Below are 14,512 nucleotides of genomic sequence, written 5' to 3' on the forward strand. Positions count from 1 at the left end.
TTAAAAATTATGTATAATGAAAATATAATTACATTATTTCCCTTCCCTCTGTTCATTCCAGTCGTGTTCCCCCTTGCTCTCTCTAAAAATCATGACCTATTTTTCTTTAATTATGCTACATATATGTGCATGTGTATGTATAGATATATGTGAAGGAATGTATAAATACAACTTGTTGAGTCTATTTAGTGTTGCATGAATGAACATGGGTTTTGTGCTGACTGAATGATGTAGGATAACCAGTGAAGGGAGGAGATGGCCCTCACAAGCCCTCCCCATGCCTTCTCAGCAGCATTCCTTGTCTGGAGTTCTTTGTCGTCCTTCAGTGTCAGCATGTCAGCTGGTGGTGTTGAGATCTAAAGAAGCCATATTGTTGAGATTTCATGAGTACGACTTTCCTTTCATATCTTTGCAGCAGACTTTCTGGTCCTCTGACTCTATGAACCTTGTGAACCTCTTCTCAGCGATTTTCCTTGAGCTTTAAGTATAGGGATTGTGTGTGGATGTGTCGTTTGGGGCTGGACACCTCAGTCAGTAGTCGTCCTCTGCATTCTGACCGAGCTGAGGTTCTCTGTGATGCTCTCTGGCTGCTGCCGAAAGAGGCTTCTTTGATGGGGAGGGGAGAGAGCTGCACCTGTCTGGGGAGTGAGGATGCTTCACATTTTTGATCGTGATAGCTGTTCTTGATTAAAGTGTCAGTCAGAAACAACTGATCTTTCCATCTTTTTGTTTTCCTTGCTTCGAATGTGGGCATCTGTTAGTTTGTACTCAGAGGAAAGTATTTTCAGATGTATGGTGGTGATATGCACAAGGGATTCACAAAATTTAGGTTTTCAGAGACTTTCCCCTTCTTTTCTCCTTTTTTCAGGATATGTACAAGGAATGAGTGACTTACTTTCCCCTCTTTTATATGTGATGGAGAATGAAGTGGATGCCTTTTGGTGCTTTGCCTCTTACATGGACCAAATGGTAAGCAGAGCGATTCCTTCCTCTGTTCAGACTGAATCTAAAAGTTCAGTTTATTAGTATAGGATTGATAATAATATCTAACTACTATGTTGGAGCTTGAAATCGTTACCGCATATTTTGTTTTACTTCTTTGTAACAGGCTTTCAAGAGCCTCGCAAAATATTAGAATTGTTTTTCATATGAAAAGGTTGATAATACCTGCTGGTAGTACAGTAATTATTGGGTTTGATATCAGTAAATACTTAATATTCTGTAGGAGAACCATGTGTCATCATAGACTATTGATGAATAGATGACTCAGTTTTGTGAACTTCATGTTAGTTTTATATAATAAAACTTAGTGTCGGGCTAAGTAGTCTTCTGACATTTACTGAATGTCTTGGAGTTTGTCATTATAGTACCTGACTTATCTCCACATGTGCTCTTAAAATGTGGGTGTCTCAGACGCTATCTTAGAATTCATTTCTTGTTATTTTCCAAGAAGGCCGTGATCACTGGAGTGTCTGCACAACTACTTTCTGGCTTTGATGATGTATCCTTGAGGCAGAGTTCTAGGATAATGAGAAAAATCTTCTCAAGCAATCAGTTAGCAAATGATTGGGAGTTGGTGAGTGGGTGGAGGGAGTATGACTAGGTAGAGGCTTATATGAAATTTAAAGCCCTGACCATACAATAGATTAACTTGATGCTAAGTCTTTATACTGTAATATAGTTCAATTCAAGGCTTCAGATGTGAAATTGCAAAGTACATCTCTCTTTTATTCTGTACTTCTCTCATTTACCTATTCTTTCTTCATCATTTTTTTCTGTCTGTTTCCTTAAATCCATTGCCTATATTTTGAATTTATCCTCATTTCTCTTAGTTCTTTTCCAAATGTGTTCAATAAGATTTATAGTTTTTAAATGTTCTTTCATTAAATCCGTACTTCCTTAGCTTAGTCCATTGCTGTGAGTTGCCTTTGGATCCTTTGGAAAGGTAGTTTTGGAGTAACCTAGCCATATCCTTATCTTATCTTTTTGATTGATTGATTTGCCTGCCTTCTTAGTTCCAATTACTCCCAAGTACTCTAGAAACCTGAGGCATTTGTTGTGAAGGTCTGTACAGCGGATGATAATTTTATAAAAATTGTCTGTCCTTTTTGTTTTTGTTGTCTTATCTTTTTTCCATTAGAACCAGTGTGTTCCTCGTAACAGGATTATGTATTTGTAGATAGCAGGGAGGTGGTCCAACAGATTTTTATAGAGTGATTACATGAATCTTTCCCCAGTATTTAGTTTAAACTTCTACTTATAGTATGCATCCCCAATTAATGTGAATGTATGTGTTTATTTTCTTACTTGTTATAATTTTTCAACAAAACAACTGATATCGGCATAATTGACAAATAATTTCAGATGCCAGCATGCATGCACATGTGCATGAATGTAGGTCTTATATATAAAGACTACTCTCTTTTCATTTATAATTTATAATCTTTCTCATCTTGTGTACCAAGAAGTTTCAGTTTCTTCATTTTGTCTTTTCTTTTTTTTCTTTTTACAGTAAGTGTTTTATCCTTTTCTTTTCCATAGAAGAGTCTGAGGATTACTCTAGTCTTTATTCTAAAGTGATCTCCTGTTAGTCTACTAACAGAATTTTTACAGTGGGCTTTCCTTTGGAAAACTCGTTTTGTTTAGCTTTACTCTGTGTTAGTGTTTACTGTTTTTGTGATTGCTGAACCTAATGCCTATAGATCATTTTATTTTATATGTAGTTCAAGGCTGGGACTGCCTTATTTTGGAATGTTTGCAGACTACAAATAACATAGTGAACTTTGCTGTGTTCATCATCTGTTTTACTGTATAGGTTTACTCTCACTTTTCATCCCTGTGTTCCCAAGATACAGCCAAAAGTCCTTTGTTACCTATTGTTCTCTAAGAGGACTTCTGAATGAACATTCTTTCTGAGTAGGTTTCTGTCATTTTTAGATGCCTTTTATAGCTTAGCTTAGTCATGTTGGTACTCCAAACCAGCTGAAACTTTTGATTGTTAAAGCAGAAATCCTGTGGATTGGTGAATTAATTTTGTCTTTCCCAATAGTTTTTCTGGTAAACTGCAGAACTATATTCTGGAGGCTTGAGTTTATTAAGCTGATTTGTTAATTCATTGAAGAGAAAGTTTTACAATCAAGAATGACTTCTAAGCTGATAGTTTTGCTAAAGTACATTATAGTATTATTGAAAAAGTGTGAGGGGATGGTGTGAAAAAGTTAGTGTAAGACTTTTCCCAAGGGTTAGGGAGGTAGTGCAGCATAGAGAAGCAGAAGCTTCTGAGGTAAGGGGTCAGAGAACCTGAAGGGCTTTGAGGTTGTTTGTCTCAGTGTTGAGAGGAGCCTAGTCAACCCTGAAAGCTGTTTGAGCATGTACCACAGTAGTTCTCAAACCTTTCACATCAAGAATTGTTTCTTTGTGGACTGCATCTGTTCGTATTTATCATATAAACAGTTAATACTGCAACATTTATACATGCCTAGATAGCTATATGCCTCGTACAACTTCGTGTACACCTTGTATATATATTTTCATGAAATCACCTTTTCCAGTGACATTTCAAAATATCTTTTTAATACAGTACAGATTTCCATATCTACTCCTGTGTTCAATCTACCATGTTATTAGCCTTTATGCTTGTGAGAAAACCACGTGCAAGACAAGTAGTGTTTTACTATGGTCATGATCACGGCTTTGACTTCCCAGATACCTACTCTCAGCAAATCTAAAAAGCAAGTAGCTAGTTCTTTAGAATGAGGTTTGTGTTAAAGCTAAAATTTTGTTTCATATGCTTATGTGAAGGAACGTTTAATAATGGGAACCGTTTGAGAACTGTGTATGTCTCCGAACATGTGCTCCCTTTTCTAAACATTTCTGCAGCATAAGAAAGGAATGTCGCTATGTCTGCTGATGCTGTCCCTGTGCTCTTCTTGATCTGAATCAAATCAATGGAGGTAGAAAGTAAACCTTGTTTGAGAGAAAGGGTATTTTTTCTTTTTTCCCCCCTCCCCTTCTTAGTAATGTTTTAGCTTTTCAATTAGTTGTTTGTTACAATCGGTACAGTAGAAATCCAGCATTTATCATTAGGAATCATATGCTTAATTATCAGTGATAATGTATTTAGAAATACTAAATAGTATGTGGTAATAATTATTTTCTTTTAAAGCATCAAAATTTTGAAGAACAAATGCAAGGCATGAAGACCCAGTTGGTCCAGCTGAGCACCTTGCTGCGACTGTTGGACAGCGGGTTTTGTAGCTATTTGGGTGAGTTAAGTGACTGCAGATGTACGCAGCGGCTTGTAGGGCAATGCCTGTGAAAATGTAAAGGAACTTTCTTTTTCAACTTAAAAAAATATGTTTGTATAGGAATGTTTTCCCTGCATTGATGTGTGTATATCATGTGTGTGCCTGTCTGATTCACTGGAACTGGAGTTTTGGATGGTTATGAGCCACCATGTGGGTGCTGGGAACTGAACCCAGGTCCTCTGCAAGAGCAACAAAAACTTCTACCTGCAGAGCCGTCTCTCTAGGGCTTGTAAAGGAACTTTTTCTGTTGTTTGCTTTTTTGAGACAGGGTTTCTCTGTGTATCTTCGGCTATCTTGGTTCACTCTGTGAACCAGACTGTCCTTGAACTCAGAGATCCATCTGCCTCTGCCTCCCAAGGGTGCGCCACCACTGCCAGGCATAAAGGAGCTATTAAAGATAACAGTGCCCCACTGCTGTCGCCTGGGTTCTTTTATTTTTATTTTATTTTTTAAAAATTAATTAATTAATTAATTTATTAAAAATTTCCACCTCCTCCCCACCTCCCTTTTCCCTCCCCCTCCCTCTCTAGTCCTAAGAGCAGTCAGGGTTCCCTGCCCCGTAGGAAGTCCTAGGTCCTCCCTCCTCCATCCAGGTATATAAAGATGAGCATCCAAACAAACCAGGCTCCCACAAAAAGTCAGTCCATGCAGTAGAATCAAAAAGCCTGGGTTTCTTTTAAAGAGTAGAAAGAAACACTTGGTATAATCTTGTCTTCACACACTTACTTGTTTGTGTAGTAGTTTTTAAAAAGTAAGTTACACTGTACGTTTTAATTGCTTCCTTGAATTGACAGAATATAGTCAGACATAAAAGATTTCTTGTTACGTAGAATGCTTAGATAAATTTGAGTTTGAGGAAAGTTCCTTGGTTCTGGCATATTAGCATAAGAATAAGCCCTGTTTTCTTTTCTTTTTTTTCCTTTTTCTTCTGTATAGAATCCCAGGACTCTGGATATCTATATTTTTGCTTCAGATGGCTTTTAATCAGATTTAAAAGGGAATTTAGTTTTCTAGATATTCTTCGATTATGGGAGGTAAGTTCTTACATTTTTTTTTTAAATGAAAAAACTGTTGATTCTGTGTGAAGTTGTAAGTATATTCTCAGAGAGTCCCTGAAATTTTTAAGGCAGCTGAGTTTGAAAATGCATTTTTAGTCCTTCCCTAACAAGTTGACTTCAGGTGCAACTCTTGGTTCTTGGGCTGTCTCTTGAAAGCATAGAACTGAGATTTGAGGCCAAGTGTCCTAGAAAGAGTTTCCTAGGTGATTTGCTACCTGTATCCTTTATTTGGTAGAATTGACTTTATTTTTTATTTTAAAATTTTTATTCTTTTATACAATGTTTTAAGTATAATCATCCCTTCCCCAATTTTTCTCAAGTCTACTCCCCCTTTCCTACCCATCCACTTTTGTGCCCTCCCTGTCCCATTTTTAAAACCCTACAAGATCAATTTGTGTTGCCTGAATATCCTTGGATATGTGGGCTTTCACTGGAGGGTGGTCAACTCACCAGGGACTACACTCTTAGAGAAAACTGTCTCTCGCTTTTGTAGCAGCTAACATTGCTAATAACTGCACAGCTGGGGATAGGGTTGTGTGCTTAGCTCCCCTCTCCATGCTGGGATTTGATTTGGCCTGCGCTTGCACAGGTCTTTATGTGTGCTGTCACAACCACTGTGAATTCAGATGTGCCCTTTCCTGCTGTGTCCATAAGAGAGTGCTTCTTTGTGGTCAGCCACCATCTCTGGCTTCTACACTCTTTCCACCCCCCTTCCATACTGATCCTCCCTGTGGAAGAGGTGCAGTATATATGCCGCCTTCTCTCCCACACTGATCCTCCCCGTGGAAGAGGTGCATATATATGTCCCCTTCTCTTCCACACTGATCCACTCCATGGATGGGGTACAGTATATATGCTCCCTTCTCTTCCATAGTGATCCACTTCATGAATGGGGTACGGTATATATATGTCCCTTTCTCTTCCATAGTGATCTCTTCCATGGATGGGGTTCAGTATATGTTTCTCTTTAGAACTGAGCACTCTACTGGTTCATTCTCTACTGCTTGGCCAGTTGTGTGTGTCTTTATGTTAAGCACCATTTACTTCAAATAGAAGCCTCTCTGATGAGGGTTTAGAGACATATTGATCTATAGGTATAGCAATAAGTTGTTAGGAGTTGGTTTTATACTGTGTCCATTTAGTAGACTAATAGTAGTAGGTTCTCTTAGGGCCTATGATCAATCTATCTGCAGTTTCTTGGCCCAATAATGTGCTAGGTATGGGTTTCATCTTGTGGAGGTTCCTCAAAAAGCCAAACAGAACTGCCATATGATCCACCTATGCCTTTCTTGGGTTGTGTTAGTCAGGGTTTTGTATACAAATAGAACTGATAGAATGAAAAAAAGGGTGGGTGTTATTTGTTTATATAAAAGAGGATTTATTAGAGTGGTTTACGGTAGTCCAACCAGTTCCACAATGGAAAGTCCAAGAATCCAGTAGTTACTCAGTTCATAAGGCTGGAAGTCTGTTATTTTTCTGTTGGAATCCTGAAAAAGTATATTCTAATACCATCAAAAGAATGCCCTAGCAGCAGACTAGATGAACTAGTGAGAGTGAAGGGTGTTTCAGCCATACTCATCTGAGAATGTTGTCTAGTAAGACATGCCCTCTGGTGACTAGGGGCTCAGACATCATGGGACAATCAATTGCTTTCTGATTGAATATAAGACTTGGTTTTATGGGAGACTGTTACATTTTGGTATAATTTTTTTTGTAACATGCCAGAAAACTTTGGTTTATAGGCTGAGGTATTACAAAAGAGATGGCTTGTGTTTTTTTTTTTCTTCAAAGAATTTAAGTTACAACACAGTGGTTATAATAAAGTAGCAAGTATATCCTCCTTCCCTCCTTTTCTCCCTCCCTCCCTCCCCCCTCCCTAGTTTTTCTTTATTTTCAGAAAAGGTATAGTTCTCTTTAATTCCTACCCTTGTTCCATTTCTCTTTCTTTTTCTATAAAGGAGATTTATTATTCTGTATGGGGATGTGTATTCCTTTATTCCATTTTTTACTTAGGATAACTGTGAATGAAAAATAGAAATTACTTTTTATTGCTATTCTTGAGTATCTGTTAATAACAGCTTTTAAAAAGTGCAATATGGGTATAGTGTCTTTATTATTGTCATATCTATATAAAAACCAAGGAATGATAGAATTTCTACCAAGGAAAGAAGTGTACTACATACGTTAAGAATAATCTGTAGCAGAAAACCTTTTACAACTGGGGATTGGTCCCTCGCTACCATTAGAGAAGGCTGTGTGCAGTGTGTGTTCTGCATGGATTCATACTTAAATGTGTCAGATATGTGTCATTACAACCTGAACATTTTTATTACAATTTGTTTTCATACAATATACTTTAATCATGTTTTCCCCTCCCACAACTTCTCTCAGCTTCCCCCCTCCCCACCCACCCAATCTTCTTTCTTTCTCTTAAAACACACAAGAGTACACACACAAATAAAAACAAACAAAATAACACACACACACACACACACCCCAAAAACAAAACAGAAGGAAACAAAAATAGTCCACAGAAAACCAAAACAAAGGAACCATGGAGTTGTTTGTGCTGCTGTGACTCCTGGGCGCGGTGCCTGCCCTGAAATGAGAGCCTGAGCTCTTTAAAGATGGATATTGTTACCACTTAGCTGGACCAACTCCTCGATCTGTGTTTATCAAATAGCTTGAAACTTTGAGGTTAATTGCCTTGTAATTAAATTTCTGAAACTAGACTAAGTTGATTTATTCCTTATGAAAGTAAAGGGTTTCTGCTATGCTCCACTAGATTGTTTGCTGGTTTTTTTCTTCTGCCAAGAAAAGATGTCATTAAATACATTACTAGGGGGAAACAAAGGTCTTGAGTTTATTGACATCAGCCCATATTTAGGATAAAATTAGCTATTACTCAATGTAGTCTCTCCAGTTTTTGTTGGAATCAAGGATACTCTTGATCTTGAGATAGACGATGTGATACAAGGTTTTTCCTGCATGTGGTGTAGAAGTATCTCTGACTCTTTCTGCTCTTCTGTACTATAATTAGGCCTGTTTTAATTTGTAGGATTTAGTCCACTTTAATTTTTCTAAGTACTGAAGATTTATGAGAAAGCCAAAGTGCAGAAGAAATATTGAAAGTAGATCTAACCTTTATATTTTAAGCTGACCTTTATGAGTGTGCTGTTAGTCAGAAGTACTTTTTTATTATTAGCTATTTGAAGTAGATATTATTTGAAGAGTCACTGGAAGTATATCAACTATTACACTTGATTTTAGTTTCTTTGTAACTCCTTCATGTCTCATCTGTTAGGTAGAAAAATTAGGCTATCCCAACTAGGCATGTTTTATTGCTTCAGGATAAGCATGTATCTTTGAGGAAATAATGTAGAATTGGTTTTGTTTACTAAGTAACTTCTATGTTTTGTAGGTGATGTGGACGGAACTACCCTGTAAGAACTTTCATCTTCTTCTGTGTTGTGCTATCCTGGAATCAGAAAAGCAGCAGATAATGGAAAAGCATTATGGCTTCAATGAAATACTTAAGGTGGCTGTTCTCTCAGTGCATGTTCTGGAGCTTCTCTCTGGTGGTCCTTTCTCCAGAGTATTGTTGAATTTCATGAGTAACTCACACTGTCCCTAATACCTGGAGCTAGCCTGGCTTTCTGAGAGTTATACTTTAGCAAAGACATATTGCTCAGTTGTTATCAGGTCTCTATATAGGAAGGAAAGTAAACTCAACAAATGTTCTTTTATGTAGGTTAGTTTTTGAAAAAACAAATTGCCTTTTGCTTATAACTTTAAGATAGAAGACTTGAGATGGTTGCAGGTTTAATGTTCTGTAAGCTTATTAGCTATTCATTGACTTAAAAACCTGAAAGAGTCTAATGAAAGATGTATTGGCTTTTCTGTGGATTTGTAATTTATAAATATTTTTATATAAAGGATATCTGCAGTGCAGTATAATTGGTAATACATTGTTAATGTTTTATAGCATAATAGAGCTTTCTGTGTTGATTATTGTTTTCTTCTGTTGATTTTTTTAGCACATCAATGAATTGTCCATGAAGATTGATGTGGAAGATATACTATGTAAAGCAGAAGCAATTTCCCTACAGATGGCACAGTGCAAGGTAAACAATGTTGCAAATAATTGCAGTATTTTTCTCCCTCTTTTTATCAGCAAGGAAAGATTTTCATATAAAGCATGTAAATGGCAGTCAGCATATTGAGGGCAGACACAAAGCTGTTTTCTTACCATTGTAAGTTCACCTCACTTAATTGAAAACAGTTGACTAATTATGCCAGATTGAAAACACTTAATTGGCAAAATGGCAAAAGTAATGAAAATATTTCTACAACTGGAGGCTGTAGACTTTAAGTGGCAATACATTATCCAACTTAATACAGAATAGGATCACTTATTAATTATGCAACATTCAGCACCAAAGAGAGGTGCTCACCAGCAGCATGTGGATGGCAGTGTATCTTACTGCATTGTAATCAGACTCTTGTTTCTAAAAAGAAAGACACATTTAGTGTTTTATCTGAATTTAAACCATTATAGTTTGGTTCTCTATGTCTCTCTCTCCCCTCTTCTTTCCTTCCTGTTATTTTAAAACTCAGACAATTTTATTTTAAAATTATAGGAAAACTCTAGGGCAGGCAAGTTGCAAAGCTCAGTAGCTGTTCAGAGAAGAGAATGGAAGAGAAAAGGAAGAAAAAGCTATTCTGTTTAGGCCAGTGTGGTAGCCAGCAGCCACATGGTGGTGGTGGTGGGTGGGGGGTGGAGAAGAAGGAATCCCAGAAAATCAGAAAAACAGACTTGGGTCCCGACCTGCATCAGGAAAGAGAGGAGAGGGTGGGGCAGGGAGGGAAAGTTGCACTTTTCTCTCTCAAGCTCAGAAACACAGGCAGACCCAGCCAAACCCTGTAATTCATAGGAACTGATGGCGTTTTCATTTTTAAAAGAATTTTTGTTTCAGTTTTATCATCACCCACATGATCCTTTAGTTGTGTGGTTTAGCTCGAGGGATGTTTGATAGCTATTCTGTTTCAGAACCTGCCGGTGAGATAGAATAACTATAAAGAGGAGAGAAAAGAGGTAAATTGTGAATGTTAGAAAGCTAGCTGGGGTTTGACGATGCATCCTTGCAGTCCCACCATTGGAGAGCTAGGGCTATGAGGGTCCTGAGTTTCAGGCCAGCCTCAGCTATGTAATGAGTTTGAGTCTAGGCCGGGACTACACGAGCCTCTCTAAAATTCAATGAAATGTTAAGACCATAGCAAGCAACAAGCGGCTCTGGGAGATTCCTGGGATAGAGTAATTTGGGTTAACTTGGGTGAGGTCCAGGAACTGCCTCTGTTTTGGTTTCATGCTGTTGTGTGACCAAACACCAACTAAAAGCAAATTAGAAGAGGCCCGGGTGACCTCCAGGTCACATTCCATCATTGAGGGAAGTCAGAGCACAGGAACTTAAAGCAGAAAGCATGGAAGAGTGAAGAGTGCTGCTTCATGGCCCACTCACAGGCTCATGCTTATTAGCACTTTTAGCAGATTTATTTGTGTGTGTGTGTGTGTGTGTGTGTGTGTGTGTGAGAGAGAGAGAGAGAGAGAGAGAGAGAGAGAGAGAGAGACTGTCTCTGTGTGTGTGAGCATATGAGTATAGGTGTCCTTGAAGGTCAGAGATGTTGGTTCCCCTAGAGTTGGGTTATACATGCAGTTATGCGTTAACTGAACCTCCTCTCCATTTCCTCACCTAGGTTTCTTTCGCAGCCCATTCCAGGACCACTTGTCCAGGCAGTGGTGTGGCCCACAGTGGACTGGCTCCTCCTACATCAATTAGCAATCAAGACAATCCCCTACAGGCCATTCTGATCTGGGCAGCCCTTAATTGAGACTCTCTTCTCAGATGACTCAGGGCTGTGTCATGTTGGCATTTAAAGCTAACTAGGAGACTTTTCTGAGACAAAATAGATGGCTAGAATTTCACTTATAATACAGAAATATGTGAGAAGATTGTGTGGCACTTACACTGTGGCATGTTCAGAATCCAAAGTCAAATAGTATTAAAGGGTTACTTTGTGTATATTTTTCCTCAGTAGTGAATAAATGTTTTTATATTTGATTTTTTTCATACTCAGGAATTGCCACAAGCAGTCTGTGAGATCCTGGGGCTCCAGGACAGTGAAGTTACAACGCCAGATTCAGACACGGGAGAAGACGACAATGTTGGCACTACTTGTCCCACATCTGCATTTCCAAGTAACACCTTCCCTGTCCTTGCTGCCAGTGAAGCCAAAGACGACAGCTCAGCACAGACACTAGCATCCCCAAATGCCTGCAGATTAACACCTGCATGATCGTTTGTCTTACATTTCTAGAGATACTTTGCTGCAGTTTCTTTTTAAGTACGTGAAAGGTAGACATTTACAGTCTTGGTGTTGATCATGCTTTAAGGTTTTTGGAAAGACAGTGTACTGATGTTCTTGCATTAAAGCTTTACAAAGTTTTAAACTAATTATTTTTGTAGTTACTTCTACCAAATAGCCTTTCCTTCTCAATAACATTCCTTAGTGTTTTTTATGGCTAAGTGCATTGTATTTTGTTGTTGATGAGCTGGGATCAGATAAATACTACAAGTGGATGCCTTGGGAATCACACACTCTGAAAAGCATTCACTGCGTTTACTCTTTAGTGGGCTTTGGATTTGATAAAATTACCTGTTGAGCCTTTATAAAGCATTCTAAGATGAGGAGATGTTGCACAGTGATGAGATTTAAAAATGCAAACAAATTTGGTTTTTCTATTGTTTACAACAATATTCAGCTTAAATATTTATGCTGGTTGAATGTCATTTAAATTAGACATTTTCACCAATGTAGTTACTGTCTGGATAAAGAGCATCAACCTTAGCAAGTGGATTGGCAGTCTGTTTTTTACAAAGAACTTTTCTTCACTTGTACATAAACTATACATAAGTACTATTTATGAGTATAAGAAAGCATAGTCCTATTTTCTTTAACTGAATAAACTTGACTATTGGTTTATATAAGCTGATTCAACAAAATTAATACATGGCTTCAATATAAGATCTTTTTCAAAGCTATTTTCTTAACTGAACATTTATTTAATGAGACTACATTCAACCCTATCTATACCTGGTATAATTTTAAAATTAATCACTGTAACTTCACTTTACTAATAATGTTTATTATCTTTCCTAATAATGCATTAATTAATCAGATCTTTAAATTTTTATAAAATATTCTTTTCATAAAGCTTATGTCAAAGATTTCCAGGCACTGTCGTGAGTCTCAAAGTCATATTTTTTGTATATGAATGAAGCTGTTTTTACCATGCAGTATTGCATGATTTTAAGTTATGTGGAATTAACATAACTGATTCCGTTTTTATTGTAATTTGTTAAACTCTTGTACATATCATTAAAATAAATTTAAAGCTGAAGTAGTGTTTTCAGTTAAATTATACTTAGACAATACTGGTTCTTCATCAGATTGGCAAGGTGGCCCTTCACATACCACAGATTTTCATTATTTTCACCATCGTTCAGTGAGTTGTAGAGGTGATAAACAAACGACTCCTTTTATACTTGACACTTTATTCTTGAAAGCCTTTGTCATCAGTATAAGCACGGTTGCAGTGTGTCTTGAAGGATACAATTATGAGTCAGTGAAGCAGCTGCTCTGCAGTGGTCATGTAGCTAGTCTGGTTTTTTCCTTCCCCAGAAAGTAAGGGTACCAAAGGAACTTTCCCCCAGTTGAGTATTTACTGACAGTCATGGCACTAGAACCATTAGATTTAAGTTTTTAATATCATGTTATCTCCTATCAGTTAATAATGAGTGAGTCTGTCTAGAAAAAGGAAACTGCTCACAGACCAGCATCCCAGCCTTTTCATTTCCTGCTGTTCAGGAAATTGCTCAGAACATCTTGATGTCCTCCTTGTTCTTCCTGGACAGTGGGTGTTCAGACTTTTTCCTACGTAATACGATATCTACTTCAGATTAAAGAAAATTTAATATGTTTCATAAGTTGAACTTTTGTCAAGTTCTAAGACTGCTTGGTAAAATATTTTTTTACTAAACTTTGCATTTCTGTCAAGCACATTTTTTAAATGTGGGAATGATAATGCATTAGAGTTGGTCAAGTCTTAATTAGTCAACAAGATCCAGATAGGAAGACAGTAAACTTGAGCTGTTGGTATTGTTGGAATATATGGTTCAAATAAATTTCTTGGAGTAACTTCTGAAAAGATAATTTCAGTGTTCACAAAATGTTCTACCTAGACCCATGTAGCATGTAGAAAATATATATTATCTGATACATAAAAATGTTAAAATTTAGATTTTTTTACGAGTGTAGGGAAAGGTTTATATTTTAGAACCTGTTTATGTTTCTAGATTTTCATCTCTTTATATGCAGAAAACTTTAGTCTTGGTTAATAGACAATTTTTTTTTAGTAATTTTTTTTTTCGGGAGAGTAGTTGCTATTGAACTTGATGTGCCTAGAGTGTAAGCGAGTGTGTTACAGCTCTAGAGCTGCAAAGATACCCTGACTTATTGGGAAGCCATGCTATATCTAGAGCTGTAATAGGACAGCTCAGCCCTGGAGGGAGAGGTGTCTTGACTTGTCAGGAAGCCAGGCTACCAAGACAGAGTTGGGATGGGTCCTGATTGAATCTTACAGGAGTCTTATGTGCCCATTCCCAGCACAGTTTATGTAACCTAGCATGGTGTTTATGGGCTTACCTTGTGTGCATCCATGTGCTAGGCATTTCACTTTTGAGTTTTCAAGGGTGCCCCAGGGTCTTAGAGCAGCATTTCTCAACCTGTGGGTTGCCACCTCAACCAAGGATCTCTTTAGACCATTGAAAAGCACAGATATTTACATTACAGTTCATAACAGTAGTACAATTACAGTTATGAAGTAGCAGCAAAAATACTCCTAGATGGTGGTCATCACACCATGAAGAACCATATCATTAGGAAGGTTGAGGGCTACTATCTTAGGATATATGAAGCCTTGGTGCAATGAAGCCTTTGTATTTTTATAGCGAAATCACGATTTCTCAAAAGTATTTTGTTTTTTCTCTAAGGTTGAGAAGCATTGTAAATTATTAATATAATATAAAA

General features: G+C 37.4%; 1 protein-coding gene across 2 annotated transcripts in view; it reads left to right on the plus strand.

Annotated features, from left to right (window-relative positions):
* The window catches only part of Tbc1d15 (TBC1 domain family member 15), a 58,783-nt gene extending 45,959 nt beyond the window's left edge, over positions 1-12,824 (plus strand). For both annotated transcript variants that reach the window (XM_085683213.2, XM_048418895.3), the window contains 6 exons: positions 869-969; positions 4,166-4,265; positions 5,244-5,341; positions 8,787-8,903; positions 9,403-9,489; positions 11,501-12,824. In XM_085683213.2, the coding sequence (XP_085539339.1) occupies positions 869-969; positions 4,166-4,265; positions 5,244-5,341; positions 8,787-8,903; positions 9,403-9,489; positions 11,501-11,719 (722 nt within the window). In that variant the 3' untranslated portion in view covers positions 11,720-12,824. The remainder of the gene's footprint in view (positions 1-868; positions 970-4,165; positions 4,266-5,243; positions 5,342-8,786; positions 8,904-9,402; positions 9,490-11,500) is intronic.
* The last annotated feature ends 1,688 nt before the right edge of the window (positions 12,825-14,512 follow it).

Source organism: Myodes glareolus, chromosome 26 (assembly GCF_982192425.1).
Source record: "Myodes glareolus chromosome 26, mMyoGla1.1, whole genome shotgun sequence".
Classification (NCBI taxonomy): domain Eukaryota; kingdom Metazoa; phylum Chordata; class Mammalia; order Rodentia; family Cricetidae; genus Myodes; species Myodes glareolus.